Consider the following 19,380-nt stretch of genomic DNA (forward strand, 5'->3'; position numbering starts at 1 on the left):
TAATCTTAACTTGAAATAATACTATGATATGTTGTAGAACACTTCTGGATATACAACATTCTTGGTTCTGCATGTGCATTTGCCAAATTCATCATCGATGAATATCTGTAGACCTTCAGGTGAGGTAACCCGACTGATAGCAACGTATAATTGACCATGACTGAAAACTGGTTTGGGTAGATATAAACCAACGAATGAGAGAGATTGCCCTTGGGATTTGTTGATAGTCATTGCGTAACATATCTGTAGTGGAAGTTGGTTGCGAATAAATTTGAATGGCAGCTTTGTGTCACTGGGACAACACTCGATCCTCGGTATGAAAAAACGAAGACCAACAGATGATCCACATATAACTTCGCACTGCACGGAGTGTTTTAGACATTTTGTAACAATCATTCTGGTACCATTGCAAAGGCCTACTGTCTGATCAAGATTCCTCATCAACATTACCATTGCACCTTCTTTGAGAATCAACTCATGCGCAGGAATACCAGGTATATTAAGTTTGTGCAAGTACTCAGATGGGAAACACATAGGGAATTCATTTTCAGAACCACCAAATTCTTGAGCTTCATCTCGACTAAAGTATGCAATTGCTTCACCAGGTAGTTTATCCACAATGAAAGAGTTAATATGAGAGGCAGTCTTGTTGGTTGGTGTAAGTATCGCTCTTTCGCCAAGATAACGTGGGGAGTGATACTGCTTTTCTATATCAGGAAAAACGGCATCAATCATTTTGTCAATGGAGTTTGAGGTTGACATATTGCAGTAGCGCTGTGGAAGATCTATATCAAACTCACTGAGATTGGATTCTGTTGAATATGCACTTGAAAGCAAACCATTCCCGATAGACAGAACCCAGCTGGCAAACTCTCGCAAAACCTCATTACAGTGTTCATCATCTGATTGCCCTAAACGCATGTTCTGGTTTAAGGTAAAAACTTTGCAAAATTTCCAAATCCGTGATCGAGTGATACTGGCATTAACAACATCAGCACGAGGCGCAAATGGAATAACAGGAAGAACTTGTCGGAAATCACCACCAAACACGATTGTAATTCCTCCAAATGGTTGATGAAATCGTTGAGGATCAACTACTTTCATTAAGTCACGCAATGTTCTGTCCAGACATTCAAACGCATATCGATGCGTCATTGGAGCTTCGTCCCATATAATTAAACTGGTTTCTTTGATTAGAGCAGCAATGTCAGAATCGTGTGAAATGTTGCATATAGAAAAATCATCAAGAAGTATTGGAATCTTAAAGCGAGAATGAGCTGTACGACCACCTGGGAGGAGAGTAGCAGCAATTCCAGATGACGCTACAGGCAACACAATCTTACGCTCAGACCGTAACTTGTGTATCAATGTTTTCCACAAGAATGTTTTACCACAACCACCGCTCCCATAAACAAAAAAAACACCACCCTCTCTGTTCTCTACTGAATGCATTACCTCTTCGAAAACTCTTAGCTGTTCTTGGTTGCAATCCTTGATGAATGCCTCATATTTGGAACGCATGTCTTCAATATTATAGTTTGTCTCATCCAAAATAAGATTATTAGTTCCAGTGCTCAAGTAAATAGCAGGAGGTTGCGGCAGCATTGGGAAATCAGACAAACTCTTCCCCACACCCTTTAGCAATTGATGAACATCTGAAAGAAAATATTGCATTGGTTAATTTTGCACACTAAATTTGAAAGTTAATTTTAAAATTATTTACCTCCAAGTGCATGATTCTGGATCTCTTCATCAGAAAGAATGAGCATTGGATTGCCACAGGTCTTCCTTCGGTGGTATAGTATATCATCAGTCATTGAGTCAATATGTGAAGACCACAATTTGAAGATATCATTGACTTGGCAGTTGACAATGATATGCACAAATAGTTGCCTGATCTGTGATGCAAATCCACATTTTGCACACTCTGAAATAACTTCATTCCATTCATTGTCGTCATTGAGAAAGCCATAATGATTAGCAGCTTCCTGAAAAGATTTGTATATTTTTCCGTTGATAGTTCTCAAAGACTCAAATGATTGAGGTCCTTTAATCCTAGATAGTAACATACGTAAATACCAAACATCGCCACTACTATGATGACAGTAGGTTAGACGCCCTAGTTGGAATCCTTTCTTGCGAGGGGACCACACACACTGCTTGTCGTTCCAAACATAGTGCTTTGGAATCTCATCATATGTATATTGTCTGGCAGTGTGATCAATGGTATTCAGAAGAAAGTATGCCTCAAGCTTGCTTTTGCGTGATTTCTCACGGTTGACGATCTTCTTCAAAGGTTCGTCCGATCGAAAAGTACAGGGCCTTTTGTTGGGTAGGTGGAAAGGTAAACGTTCAACTGATATGGACCTGTGATGAATATCAAAACCAAATGTACGATATGCAGACTCGGCACCACAAATATAGCGTCCATCAAAATATTGTTGAATCTCGTCCACAGGATCTTCTGGCTGAATTTTCTTGACCGGTCGAGACCCTTTGATTTCAACAGTTGCTCTATCAGGGCCTTTCAGACAATATTTGAACAAATATTTTATACTCCGAGCATGACAGCAAATCTCAATATTAATATGACATTGGTATTTAACCAACAAATCTCTATTGTAGGGGACAACCCACTGATTATCAAGCTCTGCATTTCTTACTTTGATAGTAATCCCAGAGTTGGATCTCTTGTACATGGGGAAACCGGATTCATCAAAACTTGTGCTGGTTGAATACCTAAAACAAATTGTGTAACAAACATTAAAGTCAGATATTTACAGTGTGATGACTAAATCGACCAATTGTACAAAGTTAGTGTGTATTTACTTTTTGGGAAAATGCCTTGAACACTTGTGATTAACCATGCATGGCGATTTTGGAAATTCAGGTCCACATGGCCCATGAATCATAAACTGCTTAACTGCCTCGTAAGCCGATGGATCTGTTTCTGGATCAGGGATTTCTGCGGAAACATAATGGTCAACGTTTCGTTTCAAATTAATCTTAGACTCAGCATCAAGCCATATAAGCATGTGGACATGCGGTAGTCCTCGCTTCTGGAATTCCACAACATACATGACTGAGAAATATGAATAAACCGAATTAGTTGATTAAAAAAATTTGTGATGGATATCTGAATTATAAATTTGGATTATTTGTATATTACCTCCAATGCATGTACCAAAGAACTTATCCTGACGAATGTCATTCAGTAGTTGATTCAGTTTAAGCTTAAAAACTCGAGCTATTATATCTGGATTGTCAACAGGTGTGCCAAATGGAATGAGTTTCATCATCTCAATAACCTCTGGCCACATTGGGTTTGACGTCATAGTCAGAAAAATGTCCGGATGCCCTATGTGACGACAAACAGCAAGAGCATCCTGGAAATTTTGTTGCATATAGCGTTTTGAACCTACATAGCCGGCTGGTAAAATGAAACTTTTTCCAAGATTGGATTTATCTGAATCACCAGATCTAATTGAGTCACAGATGTGACTGTATAACTCACTCCTTAAAGTTGTTTGATGAGTTCTGAACCACCACAGGCGCGCCTGCTCGATTGTTGAAAACGCATCTACAATGTACTGCTGAAATAATCGTCCACCAAGTCTGGGAGTCATGCCTACACCATATTTTTTACAATGTTAAAAATAACAAACGCTGAAAACAATTGGGAGATTACAATTTATATAACCAATACCTTCGTTGTGTCGTACTTGTAGCCTGTATGCATAGTAATCCTTCAACGTAATGCTTTCTCTGGTCTTACCTCGCTGTTCTTCGGTTGGTTCATATTTTAATCCTAAATGAAAGCCATCCTCACCACATGGAAAGAGAAGCGGGTACTGCAACGCCATCAGTTTTGGGTGAATATTGGTTATACGTTGCAGTCCAGATTTGATATCATCAACAATAACATCACGACTCTCATCAGTCTCTTCTTGATCTCCAACCAGAATTCCAGCAACTTCATTTGAAGGTCCAACGCGATTCTCCCTTCCATCAGTAGCGCGAGATACTTTCAAGAATATATCCAATTCCACAACCTCATTGTTTTCAAACCTATCTCGAGCACTCCTGAATTTTTTTACCAGTTCATTCTTTTCATCCAACATTACAATTAATCCACTGATAATCTCCTCATCTATCTCATCTGAACGATCAACTTCAATCCACCTAAGCCTATTCTGAACCTCGTTGGCAGTGTCATAGATGTATAGTTGACAGAATTTTGGATCTTTTCCCTCGTCTGGGATCAAAGCCCCAAACAGGTGGTGATTCTGACCATTCAACTTATATACATAAGGTGAGCCCCCTTTGTTTATAGATGAGTCGACATTCCCACCGGTTGACGTAAAGGCAAACATTGAATTGTACACACGTGTGTTACGATGAAAGTGAGGACCTTTGACTGGGTCATTATAAAGTTGCCATAAGTATGATGGGGTTCTTGGAGCTGCTGGGAGCTTTATCTTCCCATTGCCACAGCAGATGTTGTATTTGAACAATCCTTTTTTAACAGTTTTGTTACATCGTTCCTCATTCCACATAATTGACTGACATTTTGCACATTTGCCGGTAGGAGGGCCAAGAAAGCCGTACCCTTTTGGAACTGTAAATAATAACGATTGTCACATGATCAACAAACAATCAATACCAAAAAGATTCACATGAACAGAAAATACAGGTTGCGAGAACTACCAGGTTTGAGGTTTCTCTCATATCGGCGATTGAATTCATCAGAATGTTCATCATAATCTGGAAAACATGTGGAGTAATTATGAAGATAACTAATAGGTTTAATTGGTGAAATTAGATATCTGAAGAGTAACTTAGTTTACCCTCAACTTCTAGAAAATCATCGTACAACTCATCATCAGCTATGAATGAAGATTCTCCTGCATTGTAAAATTTGTATCATTAAAAAACAATTGTATTTGTTTGAAGCAAATAAGGAGACACGTTTGCTGATGTTCTGTAGTGGAAAAAACAAAGGAACTTACCATCGTCAAGATGCGTTGCAATATTGTGACTAATAACTTGGCTTGTAAGTTCATCAAATATGTTGCGACTGATATTCTTCAGATTCTCTGGGTTCTGCATTGTAGACTTCTTCCTTTTCACTTTAGGGCCATGTTTACTTTCACCTTGAGGGCACCCAGACCCAGCTTTCCTCCTTTTATCCTGGAAAACTGCAGAGCAATCCGTTCAATTGTATAGCTAGTGTTTGTCCATAAATAAAGGAAAATAGAATTTAAAAAAACAGAGTAATCTTAAAAAAAACCATCTGGTAGAGAGTTGGCTTGCAATGCAGAAGTTTGAGTATGAGCTGAAAAAAAATACAATATGAGGTACTGTACTAACTGAAAAATCAAAGGTGGAATTAATGTATAATGCAGAAACATTCTTAAGAACTTACGATGTGTGTTTTCGGATGAAAACATTCCAAAGCTTCTTCCATTCATGTCGGCAGAGACATGAGCATTACCTGCAAAATGATACAATTGGGTTGGATATGAGGTATAATAAAAAAACTGAAATGGCTAAGAAGACCTCATTTTAAAAAGCAGCAACATGTTTTAAAGTAATTACGATCTGTGTTTTCAGATGAAAACATTCCAAGGCTTGGACGATGCACGTTCGCCTACCAAAAAGAAACTTCATTTTCAGCCCAGAATAAAATAAACTTAAGAGCATAAATTGAAACACAAAAATAGAAACAAACCTTGATTCCTAAGTCAACAGACAGAGTTGATCCTGCAGCACAATGATTGCATGCAGCAGCTAATCCTTTATTAGTGGCAACAGGTTTGTTGACTGCATTGTGTGCAGCAATATAGAGGGAACATAACATTAATTGAACGAAAACCAAGCAAGATACAAAAGAATGATTTCAGGTGCTGCGAACTGGGGTCATACCTCTGCCATGAAAAGTCCGCGCAACCGTAGATTGCTGGTTAGTAACATCAGCCAAAACCTTCCTTGGTGATTTACCTGATTACAGAACTTTCATTATACTGGGTAATTATAACAAACACATGGCATACGTCGTAATATGAGGACATGAAAAAATATATATTTCAACAATAAATTACCCTTTCCGATTGGGTTTGAGGATCCGGCAACAGAACCCAGAGGACATCCATCATCAAACTGAAAAATCTAATTCAAACACCCATGATTGATGAACAAAAAAGTACTTGAGCGAAGAATCATGTAGAACAAATTAGACAAACAGAAAACTTGGCAAAACAAAAAAACAAAGGACCTAACCTCAGCCATTAAAATCCAGAGCGCGATACTTCAAAGGTAAATGTTTAGGATGAATCGGACTGATTTTTTGATATAAGAGGGGGAAAAAGTCTCTGCATTTGAAATTCAAATTCAAACAATCTATGTAAAAGATTTGAAGATACATATCAGTGAGAAAAGAGTGGTATAAGATTTGTCCTAGAGTATGATCCTTTGTCCAACAGTTTCACCCGCCATTTTGAATATTAAAGTGTATTGTACATTAAGCATGTGCTGTGTGCACGTGCACGACTCTACTACAGCAGTAGCACGTGTGACGCAGACAGAAGTGGTTCAATGGCAGGACCATGTGATTAATAAAGGGATGAGGGGCATTGGAGGTCAAAAGCCATGCAAAATGGTAGGAGTAACTATCTATTTATAGATAAATAGCAGGCGTCAATTTTAGGCGGTTAGGTCCAAACTGACACAAATTTATATGTTAAATTTTAATATCTCAAATATCACGATATGAATAAATGGTACTCAATATCATTCAGAGATGATAAATCGTGTAACATTTTGCATTTTAGCGTAAAACGCTATATCGTGTAGCGTTTTAAGTAAAAAAATGAAAATACTAAAATGCCACATTATATAGTTTGTTCACGTAAAATGCAACTCTGTTTACCATTTTAAAATTAAAACACTATATGATGTAGCGTTTTGCATTTTAGTTTATAAATATTAAATTGGTTTCCAGGCTATAGGATTTCACGGCCCTAAAATTTAGAATTATTTAGGGTCTAAACTCGACAGTTTTAGGAAAATCCTAAACTCTAACCCTCAACTGATTCGATTATAGATATATTTTTTTTATAAAGAAATACTTGAAAGGTAATTTTGTGTAGCGTTTGCCTCTTCATGAAACTAGAAAACAGTACTTCGTGTAGCGTTTTTGTTTTCAATAAAACATAAAATGTTACATAAAACATAAAATTTAATATTCTGGATATTTATAATAATGAGGGTCATTTTTCTCAATTATACCATATAACTTCTAGAATTTTTATTTTTTTTAATAGAAATTTTTGAATTATAAAATATATTAATTTATCGAGCCATTATTTTATCAAATATAAATATATACTATTTATATTATAAAAAATATTAATTTATCCAATTTATTATTTTATGGAGAATAAATATATACTATATATATATATATATATATATATATATATATATATATATATATATATATATATAGGCCTTTGTTCTATGGAGAACCATCTTATATGGAGTCTCGTGGAGAACCCCCTCTATTAATCTGGACCGTTAGATCTAAATCAAATCTAACGGCTGTTCATAAACAATGTTCAATTAGGAAACTGACTCTTTCTCTCTCGCCCTGTCCGTTATTTTCGTTATTTGCCGTTATTTCATCTCTCTCTCTCTCTCTCTATATATCTCGCGCGATTTCTTATCTCGCGCGATTTCGATCGCTGCTCTCCATCTCGCTTTCTTTCTATCTCTTATACTATCTCTCTTCATCCTCGCGCTGAATCGTCGTTTGTTTCTTTAACTTCGTCCTTGTCAGTGGATTGAAGCTATCGGATATGGAGATTTCGTCAAATCAAACTGTGTTTTGCTCGAATCAAGCTCAGTTTTCCTCAAATCAAGCTAATTTTCGCGAAGTTGCTGACATTCAATCATCATCAGGTTTGAATCAATAGATCTACTTTATGCATAAATAATACTGAAATAAGTTTTTGAAGATAAAAATTTGATTTTTATGGTTCTACTATAGAATCGAATAAGATTTTGTTATTAAATTTTGTTGCCGCTGTAGAATCATATAAGCTTTTCCGAATTATCCGTGTGTGTTGTTGCTGATAGATAATGTTGATGAGATTATATGAGATACTGATGATTAGTGTAAGAAACAGCTAGGAACTTTTAAATTTCTACTTTTTGTATTCATTTTTTGATGTTTAATATTGTTGTTGTTTGTAGATACTGATGAGTTGTTACCAGTTCCTGATGATTATTCTCATCAGGAACTGACATAGAATCAAATTATGTTAATGAGATGATTATGTTATAGAATCATATAATACAATCAAAATTTTGTATATGAATGCTTCTATTATAGAATCTATAAATTGAATATATATTTTTATTCTCCAATACTGATGAGTTGTTATCAGGTCCTGATGATTATTCTCATCAGGATTTGACATAGAATGAAATTATATTAATGAGATTATTATATTATAGAATCATATGATATATTCAAAATTCTGTATATGTTAGAATGTTATATGATGACATATTTTTTTTATTATTTTTGCAGGCAATTCTGTTTGTATTGATGTTGTTGATAATGTTTGTGATACTACTCTTCATGATTTTGTTGAGGATTGCTTAGAAGGTTTTGATGAGTCAATTAGTAGAAGCTCTAAAGTGTGGAATCCTAAAGTTTCTGATGACAAACTTAAACCATATCCTGGTCAACTGTTTAAAGACATTGAGTCGGCTTTTAAGTTCTATACTGATTATGGCAGAGATGGTGGATTTGAGGTTCGTAAATCAACACAAAAAGTCAGGAATGGTATTATAGTTACCAAGTACATAATTTGTTCTAAAGGAGGCCATCACGATACATCCATGACAAAGGATGTTGATGTTAATTCAGAATCATCTCATGCATCAACTAGTGTTCAACTGCAAGTCAAGAGGAGGAAGACGGTGACAAAGAGATGTGACTGTCGAGCAAAAATTATTCTCAAGTACAATGGTTTCAATGCGTATGTTATTTCGTCATTTATCGAAGTTCACAACCATCGTCTAGCATCGCCATCAGGAAAAGAATTTCTACTTTGTAATCGATCTATGACTTCATTTCAGCGCCGATTTGTTCTAGATGCTGCGAAATCAAACATAGGCTCGTATAGAGCTCACAATTTGTTCAAGTCGATATCAGGATCCTACTCTGAAGTTGGGGCAACCGCTGTTGATTTTCAAAACTGGATGAGAGATATAAAATTATATATTGGCAAACATGATTCTGATATGCTGATACAGAAGTTTCAAAACAAAAGGGACGTATCAGATGGAGGATTTTTTTTCGAATATCAGACGGATTCAAACGGTCATCTTACCCGTCTTTTTTGGGCTGATATTCAAGGACGTAGGAGTTATGAAGTTTTTGGTGATGTTGTATCTTTTGATGCAACATACCGTACCAATAAGTAAGTTTGATATGCAGTTTAATTTTATTTTGCAAATTATGAGTTTTTTGAATAATTTCATTGTTATCTAATTTTACAATTTTTTTGGTGTGAAAGGTATGGAATGGTATTCGTGCCTTTTATTGGAGTAGATAATCATTGGAAGAGTGTTACGTTTGCTTCTGCATTACTAAATCATGAGGATGCAACAAATTTCATGTGGGCTTGTGAGATGTTTCTTCAAGCATTTGGCCGTCCACCAAAATGTATAATAACTGATCAGTGTCTTGGGATGAAAGTTGCAATTGCTAACACATTCCCACATTCTATTCATCGTTATTGTATGTGGCATATAATGCAAAAGTTCCCTGCCAAGGTATAATCATCCTTGATTCTATTGTAGAATTTATTGATTTCTCTTATTACATATTTGTATGAAAATGTTTTAGGAAAAAATTCCACTTCAGAATCATATATTGTATTATTTTAAGTTAATTTTTTGTTATTTATGATTAATTCTCTGCATGGTCCCTTATCAGTTGTTTTTGATATTGTGAATGTAGGTTGGTCCTGTGTTCTGTGCAGAAACGGGATTTATGGAAAAACTCAATAAGTTTGTTTGGTCATCACATTTGACTGTTCCTGAGTTTGAAAAAGGTTGGGATGATGTGCTTAAGGAATTTGGATTAAGTGAACATGTCTGGTTGAAAGAGATATATGCAATGAGGGAATCATGGATTCCTGCTTTCTTTGCGGACAAGCCAATGGGAGCCTTATTGAGAACAACCTCAAGGTCAGAGAGCAGTAATTTCTACTTTAATCATTTCGTCCAAAAAGGGGATACTCTTTCAGAGTTCTACTTGTGTTATGAGAGTGCTATTGACAAACAAATTCATGACCAAAACAAATTGAACACCACTGACAAGAATTGTATTCCACAATCTATTACTGAGAAGGCTATTGAAAAGCATGCAGCTTGCCTTTATACTCGAAGTATGTTTTATAAGGTTCAAAAACAAATAAAAGCCAGTTGCTTTCATATCAGTCTTGGTGGGCAACCAATTGTTACTGATGGCGTGAATAAATATTTACTTTGTGATAAGAGCTTGAATGGTAAGTTGTTTGAGGTTGAATTTTGTTTGTCAACATATGATATTAGCTGTTCCTGCAAGCTGTTTACCAGAGTAGGCTATCTGTGTCGTCATTGTTTCTATTGTTTGAGTTTGTGGGGTGTTGATAAAATCCCACATCAGTTCATATGTAAGCGTTGGATGAGGAATGCAGAGAGATTTTGCAAATTGAAGTTTACTGATGAAAGCGAATGTGCTACTGATGGGCATATCAGCAGAGAAATTGCAATGAGGATATGGACAGAGTATCAAGCTTGTGTTGATAATGTTTGCAATAACCTGAAAGGTTTAGAGTATTTGTTGGATGAGATGAAGTGCTTGAGGATTAGAGTTGAAGAGAAATTTGATAAACGTCCGGCAACAAAAGATGATATGCTGGAAGAGATTTTTGGTGTGAGGCCTTCAGGTTCAAGTAATGTACTTCCACCACTGCCAAGTAATAACAAAGGATGTCGTAAAAGAATTGTTGGTGGTGCAGAGTTAAGTCGTGATGGGAAGAAAAGACCAACCAGGACATGTAAATTTTGTCATACTCTTGGGTATCATGATTCACGCAACTGTCCGAAGAAACTCCTTGTTAATCAGCAGATTCCAACTATTCCTAATATACAAGTATCTCTTAGTCCTAGCTTCTACTCTCAAAATATGACTAGTTAGTATGTATAGTTAGTAGTTACTCTCAAAATGTAGATATGTTTTGTGTTGTTAGTATTTTGTGATGAAGAAATATTGTTGTTTGGCGATTCAGAATGTGAAGATTTTTAATATTTTTGATATAATCAGTATTTTTTTTATTAGATTAATTTTGTGTATTGATTTTTCAAGTATCATTGTGTTGGAGTTGATTTGTTGATTCTAATGTAGAGTCAGTTGACTTGTCATGTTGTAATACTGATGAAAATACTGATGAGAAATACTGATGTATCTATTCCTGATGCACAAAAAACTATTCTAGAGACAGTGATTTCTAATTGACTCTATAGTTGCATCATAGTATATGAATTATAAAATACTGATGTAGTAATCAAATACTGATGAAACACATGAATAATATAGAATATTATTTTATTTTATTTTTTTGCTTCTAAAGTGGAATCAACTACATTTATTAAAAAAAACTGGCAATATTTGGTTATGTTATAGAATTAGACTTTATATGTCTATTTTTTATGTTTTATTTTTCAAAATATCTTTTATTATGAACATGGTTAAGTATGAACAAGTACAAATATATTATTTTATTTTATTGCTTCTATCAAGGGACCAAGATGCACAAATTAACAATGATAATTACTGATGCAAAAATTAATGATGAAAAATAATACTTACAGATGGAGACAAAGAATGATTTATAGATCTTCTGTTCTTTGTTCATTTACAACTTGAAAAACATTGCTTTCACTTAGAAATCTTGCAAGACGTTTATCCTCCCTTGATTTCAGATATTTGATCAGTTTGTCTTTCAAGATTTTCTGTTCTTCATCATCATCATCTATTTGAAATAGAGCTGCTCTGATGGTTGTGTTTGTACTGAATTGAAACTTGATTTCATCAAAACTGATATACGTAGGCATTGTCCCTCTTGGATTAAGATGCAGATATTTTGAACCTTCTGAATCCGAAACCTTTGCACTCTTCTTTTGCATAGGGACTTCTTTCAGCGAGTAATCAGTATAACATGGAGTGTATTCACCAGTATAAGATCCATCTCCATCCACCATTCTCCTTCTTATAGTATTCAGGATCATCCTAGACCATAGGGCTGTTGTTTCATTTGTCACTCTTAGTATATACTGTACAAACTTTAGCTCCTTATTGGACTTGATTAAGAGATCTTCAATTGGCAGCACCTTGGTTGTATTATCATGTAGAAAATATATCATTTTCTGCTTTATGTCCTTTGTATCCCAGTGATCCTCAACAATGGCTACACTTTCAATTTTCTCAAGATGTTCTGCAGTTAACTTCTCATCAGGACTATCTGTAAGGGGACATGGATCAATGTAGATTGCATTCTCATATTTAATTAAATGAGAACCAAGTCCAGCTTTTGTGGAATGACTAATCAATTTTAAGTCAGAAATTCTAATCTTTGAGGTTGCTCCTTTAATAGAAGGCATTTCAGTCATCATTCCTCCAGAGATGAAGTTTATTATTCTCTGAGCCATGCTGTCATTATTCATTTCTCTGTTTCTACGCCTTCTATCTTTTAGTATCTTTTCTGCTCTGGGGCAGTGACTCATTGGGAGGTCAGATTTCAGCCTAGAAGGATCATCCCAGATCTTGCGATTTGAGTTCAACACTTTACCCAGATAAAAATTTTCATTCGCCCGAACCTTTCTTTGAATTTCTCTTTCTCGTTTGTCAACTTTCTTCACTTCTACATCATCTTCTTCATAATAGCTTTCTAGATATACATAAGCCACTATGGTCTCAATACTTTTCATGTAGTCAGCATCCTTAATAACACCATGAATATTCCCAGAATCTTTAACATTTTGTTGTACCGCGTCAGTAACTTTGTAGTGAGCAACTGAAGTCACATCTTCAATTACTTTGACAGTTTTTGCCTGTATGACAAGTCCAATTACTAAAACAGTTTCAGCATCAGAAATATTTTTGGGAATTAAATCAGTTAACAAATCATTAGCAAATAAGTTGTCATTAAACGTGCCAAGTTTTAATAATTGTATTTTACCTGAATTTCAGGATCATTGCCCAACTCAGTTTCAGCATGAGGAACATTTTCATGGACAATTTCTTCACCAGCATCCAAAATATCTTTAGAAATTGGCTTTTCAGGATCTGAGGTTATTTCAGGATTTTGAAGAGAAGCATTTTGCTGTACGCCAAGTGTAATGAACAACATATTATTAGTATCAGGAATACTGTCAGGATTGGAAATACTGTTGATGTCAATTTCATTCTATAAGAGAATCATGTCTTAAGAGTGAAATACTGTGAGGATTGAGTGAAGTACTGTCAGGATTGGAAATACTGATGATGTCAATTTGATTATATAAGAGAATTATGTATTAAGAGTTAAATACTGTCAGGATTGAGTGAAATAATGTCAGGACTGAAAATACTGATGATGTCAATTTGATTTAATAAGAGAATTATGTCTTAAGAGTTAAATACTGATGATTTCAATCTAGTTCTATAAGAGAATCATGTGTTAAGAGTTAAATGCATATATAAAATACTGCCAAGATCAAAATACTGATGATCTTAATTTGATAGCTGTGAAACACAGTCAGTATCAAAATACTGTCAGGAAAGGAAATACTGATGATGCTAAATATGATTCTAGAAGATATTCATGTATCATTACTTAAAGGAATGGAATGTTTTCCAAATGACTCTAACACAGAATCATAATTTTTTACAAATCAGCATTGATTCATTATAGTCAATAACCATCTGCTATTTGAAAGTAAAATGAATAATTGGATTTACCTGAATTTTAGGATCATTGCCTAATTCAGTTTCAGCATGAGGAACAATTTCAGGGACAATTTCTTCACCAGCATTCAAAATATCTTTAGAAATTGTCTTCTCAGGATCTGAGTTCATATCAGGATTTTGAAGAGAAGCATTTTGCTGTACGCCAAGTGCAATGAATAACATATTATTAGCATCAGGAATATATTCTAGATTGATATGTCCATTAGTAACTGTCAACTAATCAAGAATTTAAATATTATGGTTTACCTGTTTTGAATATTTTGATTTTCTATTTCTAATCAATTTATTCTCTTCTTCTTTATCAATTGCAACTTCTAAGGCATCATTATATTGAACAACTTTTGGAATTGGAATTGATGTTGAAGGAATTGGATTTTCTTGAGTTGCGATCTTTATTGTAGTACTTGTTTCCTCATTTGATTCATTTTCTTCGATCTGTTTCTGACCTCTTCCTCTTCCTTTTCCTCTTCCTCTTCCTCTTCCTCTTCCTCTCCCTTTACCTCTTCCTGAGTCCTCCTGACCTTCTCCAGCTTTCAATTCTTTATACCTTTCTTCTTGAAGTCTCCTATATTCTTCCTCAGTCAAGTCTGCATTAATTTCAGCTATAGCAATAATTGTTGCTCTTTGTTCATTTATATTTAAAGCCTTCTCACTGTTTGCATACAGCAAGACTTCTTCTCCATCATTAGTTTTGAATTTCTGAAAATACTTGGCGGCCTCTTCAGCATTATCAATTATCTTGTAATCATCGTTAGTACCTTGAATTTATACACAAACTACGTTAAGCTCAACATCAATTTTTAATAAAGGCATGATATACATATGCATCTATCGTAGAAGCACAACTACACAAATTTTGATTGCATTACAGAACATTAATTTAAAAAAAAAAAGCATTAATTTCAGACAAAAATTATATCACAAAAGAACATTAATGCTTCTACCCTGGAACCATAATTTTAAAGAATATGATTAACACCCTAAACTTTTAAATAACACACATAAATCAAATTGATTAGATAATTTGTATATAGAATCTATATTATGAAAAAAATTTAAGTCTTAAAAACATATATGCATGTAGAATCATACCAAACCTATAAAACACATACATACGCATATATCTTATACAACTTTTCACAAAAATACAAGTCAAAATTCAAGGAATAATTAGTACCTTTGAGGAGAACCTTCTCATTTTCCCCCTCGTCTTTATCAATTTTTTGATCATCACTTTTTTGATAACTGATTAAATCCAAACAAACTGGTTCCTCATTTGAATCATTTTGTTTGATTTGTTTCTGACCTCTTCCTCTTCCTCTCCCTCTCCCTTTCCCTCTTCCTGAGTCCTCCTGACCTTCTCCAGCTTTCAATCCTTTATACCTTTCTTCTTGAAGTCTCCTATATTCTTCCTCAGTCAAGTCTGCATTATCTTCAGCTATAGCAATAATTGTTGCTCTTTGTTCATTTATATTTAAAGCCTTCTCACTGTTTGCATACAGCAAGACTTCTTCTCCATCATTAGTTTTGAATTTCTGAAAATACTTGGCGGCCTCTTCAGCATTATCAATTATCTTGTCATCATCATTAGTACCTTGAATTTATACACAAACTACGTTAACCTTAATATCAATTTTTAATAAAGGCATGATATACATATGCATCTATTGTAGAAGCACAACTACACAAATTTTAATTGCATTACTGAACATTAATTTTAAAACAAAAAAAAACATTAATTTCATACATAAATTATTTCACAAAAGAACATTAATGCCTCTACCTTGGAACCATAATTTTAAAATATATGATTCACAACCTAAACTTTTAAATAACACACATAAATCAAATTGATTAGATAATTTGTATATAGAATCTAAATTATGAAAATAATTAAATCTTAAAAACATATATGCATGTAGAATCATACCAAACCTATAAAACACATACACACGCATATATCTTCTACAACTTTTCACAAAAATACAAGTCAGAATTAAAGGAATGATTAGTACCTTTCTGGACATTTTCATCATTTTCCATAAGCTTCTCATGTTCCCCCTCGTCTTTATCAATTGCTTGATCAGCATTATGTTGATAAGACCATGGGATTAAATCCCAACAAACTGGTTCAGCAGCATCAGTGTTTATTTCCTTTTCAGTTTGAACTCCTGAATCACGCATTTCAATGCCCTCTGGAGTAACTACCTTCTTGCCTTTGAGCAATTGAAGAATTTCATCAAGTTTCCCTGTAATATCTGTGAACTTTGATTCAAGACTATCTACTCTCATCGACAAAGTGCTCATCTCACTTTTTGTTGCGAAAGTATTTTCTGAAGATTTGATATTTTCTTGAAGCTTATCTGTTACAGTATGCAAATCTTTGAGCTCAGACCTAAGACCTTGGTGTAGTGTTGTTGTTGCTTCCATTTTTTTCTTTAAGTCTGAGCTGTCAAAAGATATTTGCTCTTGCATAAATTTGCTGCTGCTTCCAGAAATACTTTTCCTTGAAATTCTAAGAACTTCAGCCAACTCTGGGTCAGACTCATCTTCAGAGGAATCAGAATTGTCATGGACATCTTCATCTTCGACAATAGGATTTTTTCCCTTGTCATTTTTGTCCGTTTTTGTTGTAGTTGTAGCTTCATCAGGAACTGACATAGAATGAAATTATGTTAATGAGATGATTATGTTATAGAATCATATAATACAATCATAATTCTGTATATGAATGCTTCTATTACAGAATCTATAAATTGTATTTAAATTTTTATTCTCCAATACTGATGAGCTGTTAACAGTTCCTGATGATTACTCTCATCAGGAACTGACAGAGTGAAATTATCTTAATTAGATGATTATATTATAGAGTCATATGATAGAATCAAAATTCTGTATATGAATGCTTCTATTACAGAATCTATAAATTTTTTTTAAATTTGTATTCTACAATACTGATGAGATGTTAACAATTCCTGATGATTAATCTCATCAGGAACTGACATAAAATGGAATTATCTTAATTAGATGATTATATTATAGAATCATATGATAGAAATAAAATTCTGTATATGAATTCTTCTATTACAGAATCTATAATTTGTTTATAGATTTGTATTCTCCAATACTGATGAGCTGTTAACAGTTGCTGATGATTATTCTCATCAGGAGCTGACATAGAATGAAATTATCTTAATTAGGTGATTATATTATATGATCATATGATAGAATCAAAATTCTTTATATGAATGCTTCTATTACAGAATCTATAAATTGTATATAAATTTTTATTCTCCAAAAGTGATGAGCTGTTACCAGTTCCTGATGAATATTCTCATCAGGAACTGACATAGATAGAATGAAATTATCTTAATGAGATGATTATACTATAGAATAATATGAAAAAATCTATAAATACATATAAAATTTGATACTAATAACGGTTTGGCAAAAAGAGTATGCATTGAATCATATAAAATTATCCATTCTATATAATAAACCATTTAATGAAAATCATGCTTGATATTTAAATTCTTACTTTGAAGATTTTTCTCTACAGGAACTTCATGAATAGGGTTCACACTGATTAGAGGTTGATAAATGACCATATCCAAATTTCCAGCTGCTTGCTGTAATTGAGTTGAAACCTCTTGCGTCATAATTCGTTCTTCAGTGTCAGCAATTTCAGTTGTCTTGTTCATGTCTTGAATCATCATTTCATCAAGTTCAGGAAGGGGATTGACTTTTTCCTCAACAAGTTCATTGAATTGTAATGTAGGAACGTAGTTTGAGCACTTCACAAGTCTTTTCCTCTTATACACATTGGTCTCTGCCTTTTTCCCAGAATTTGCAGGATCAATTGTTTCTGTATTGCTGATATTCACTGAAGGAGGTGTGCTTTCATCACGATCTGAATCAACATCCAGAATTCTAAGCTTCCTTTTTCTAGGAGATTTCTGCATTTGTGTACCTCTTGAGTCCATCTCTTTTTTTTTTATTATCTGATGCCATTCCTGATGCCACAACCTTCTTTTTTTTTACTTTTGATTTCTGTTTGGAGATGTCCTTGATTTTTCTCTTTGGGCTTTGACGAATTGGTGAACTGTCTAGTGCCATATCAGTAGTTGATGATGGAACACTAGTAGTAACCAAATTATATTTTTCTGCCATGTTTGTGCTAAGAAATTGCCACACTTCTTTAGGAACGAAACATTCACCTTCTAAATTATTTTTCTTATCGCCATTTATTATGGCTTTAATCCCTGTTTCTGAAATCTTACTAATAGGTACTAATTCGTCATCAGGAAAATCAGCAGAGGGGCACATATGATTGAAAATCAACTGTAAAAACCTAACATAACAGATATACTTAAGCTTATCCTCTTTTCTAGTACCTATCAAGTTAAGGATGAAATTTCCATAATCAAACACAGTGTTGTAGATAAGAGAATACCCAATTTCAAGTGATCCTGATGGAATAGCATCAAAGTTTGAAACCTTGTTCAAGAAGCATCTAGTGATACAATCAAAGTACAAGTTCCATTGCTTCTTCAGGCGAGATCTCTGCAGTACTCTAATCCTGTCAGGATCACCATTATATCCCAGTAATTTCAAAAACGCAATAAGCACATCAGCTGTAATATATGCTGGAGTTTTTTCTTCTAATTTTGGAAGATGCAGTGCTTCCTCCACCACCTCCGGTGTGATGACATACTCCTTGCCATTGTAATTGAACGTCAATTTTGATTTCTCTGTTTGGCCTCCATTTATAAACTTTAAAGTGCTCCAAATTTGCATTACACTTTTGAAAGTAACCTTAGTAGGTTGAGTCAATGCGTAATAAATTGGACTACAAGTTAAAAAGTCTATAATGATATGAAAATCATCAGGAAACACAGATTTCTCTAAAGGAGCACAGAAATTGTTTGGGGCAAACTCGTACCCTTTTATCGAACACTTGGTGTTCATGAAAGGAGAGGTCTGCATTTTGATGAAGTTAGTGAAATGTGATTTAGATTTTACTAGAATTTGAAGATTGAAGATGTTAATCTGAAAGAGATGAGAAAGCTTAGTTGGAGAATTGAATTTGAAAACCGCCGATTGTGTAGTGGAGTGGAAGTTATGAAAGAGTGTGTTAAGTTTGTTCTGTACTTTCTGATAAATGCTGTTTTGTTTTCCCGCTTCTTTGTTTTTTTTAAAATTAGCACACTTTGGTTTGTTTTGAATTATTTGTTTAGGGGAAAGAAATTCTTAATTTATTACTTAAATTTAAATTTTAAATAAATATTATTTAATGAATTTTTTGTAATAAT

At 34.1% G+C, this 19,380-nt stretch overlaps 2 protein-coding genes across 2 annotated transcripts; one reads left to right on the forward strand and one right to left on the reverse strand.

The window, feature by feature from the left end:
• Window positions 1-21: 21 nt before the first annotated feature.
• LOC108221565 (uncharacterized) lies at window positions 22-6,288 on the reverse strand. Its single transcript, XM_017395433.2, has 15 exons — window positions 6,280-6,288; window positions 6,102-6,168; window positions 5,926-6,000; window positions 5,732-5,823; window positions 5,599-5,650; window positions 5,426-5,494; window positions 5,291-5,335; window positions 5,010-5,198; window positions 4,848-4,904; window positions 4,708-4,764; window positions 3,707-4,618; window positions 3,170-3,628; window positions 2,830-3,082; window positions 1,724-2,739; window positions 22-1,655 (listed from the first exon to the last, which is right to left on the reverse strand). The coding sequence occupies exons 1-15, from the start codon at window positions 6,286-6,288 to the stop codon at window positions 22-24; spliced, it is 4,986 nt and encodes a 1,661-aa protein (XP_017250922.2).
• A 1,568-nt stretch (window positions 6,289-7,856) lies between these two features.
• On the forward strand, window positions 7,857-11,257 carry LOC108221566 (protein FAR1-RELATED SEQUENCE 5-like). Its single transcript, XM_017395434.2, has 4 exons — window positions 7,857-7,959; window positions 8,594-9,491; window positions 9,588-9,846; window positions 10,034-11,257. Exons 1-4 carry the CDS (start codon window positions 7,857-7,859, stop codon window positions 11,255-11,257), a joined length of 2,484 nt encoding a protein of 827 aa, XP_017250923.2.
• The last annotated feature ends 8,123 nt before the right edge of the window (window positions 11,258-19,380 follow it).

The sequence above is a fragment of the Daucus carota genome, chromosome 5, assembly GCF_001625215.2.
Source record: "Daucus carota subsp. sativus chromosome 5, DH1 v3.0, whole genome shotgun sequence".
NCBI lineage: Eukaryota > Viridiplantae > Streptophyta > Magnoliopsida > Apiales > Apiaceae > Daucus > Daucus carota.

What these genes read in the sequence shown, in the direction of transcription:
- LOC108221565 (XM_017395433.2), bottom strand. An exon ending in CTGTTGACTTAGGAATCAAG is followed by an intron (nt 5,651 to 5,731) that starts GTTTGTTTCTAT and finishes TCTTTTTGGTAG; the next exon opens with GCGAACGTGCATCGTCCAAG. An exon ending in AGCCAACTCTCTACCAGATG is followed by an intron (nt 5,199 to 5,290) that starts GTTTTTTTTAAG and finishes ATTGCTCTGCAG; the next exon opens with TTTTCCAGGATAAAAGGAGG.
- LOC108221566 (XM_017395434.2), top strand. Translation starts at nt 7,857, where the DNA reads ATGGAGATTTCGTCAAATCAAACTGTGTTTTGCTCGAATCAAGCTCAG. An exon ending in TGACATTCAATCATCATCAG is followed by an intron (nt 7,960 to 8,593) that starts GTTTGAATCAAT and finishes TTATTTTTGCAG; the next exon opens with GCAATTCTGTTTGTATTGAT. An exon ending in GCAACATACCGTACCAATAA is followed by an intron (nt 9,492 to 9,587) that starts GTAAGTTTGATA and finishes TTGGTGTGAAAG; the next exon opens with GTATGGAATGGTATTCGTGC.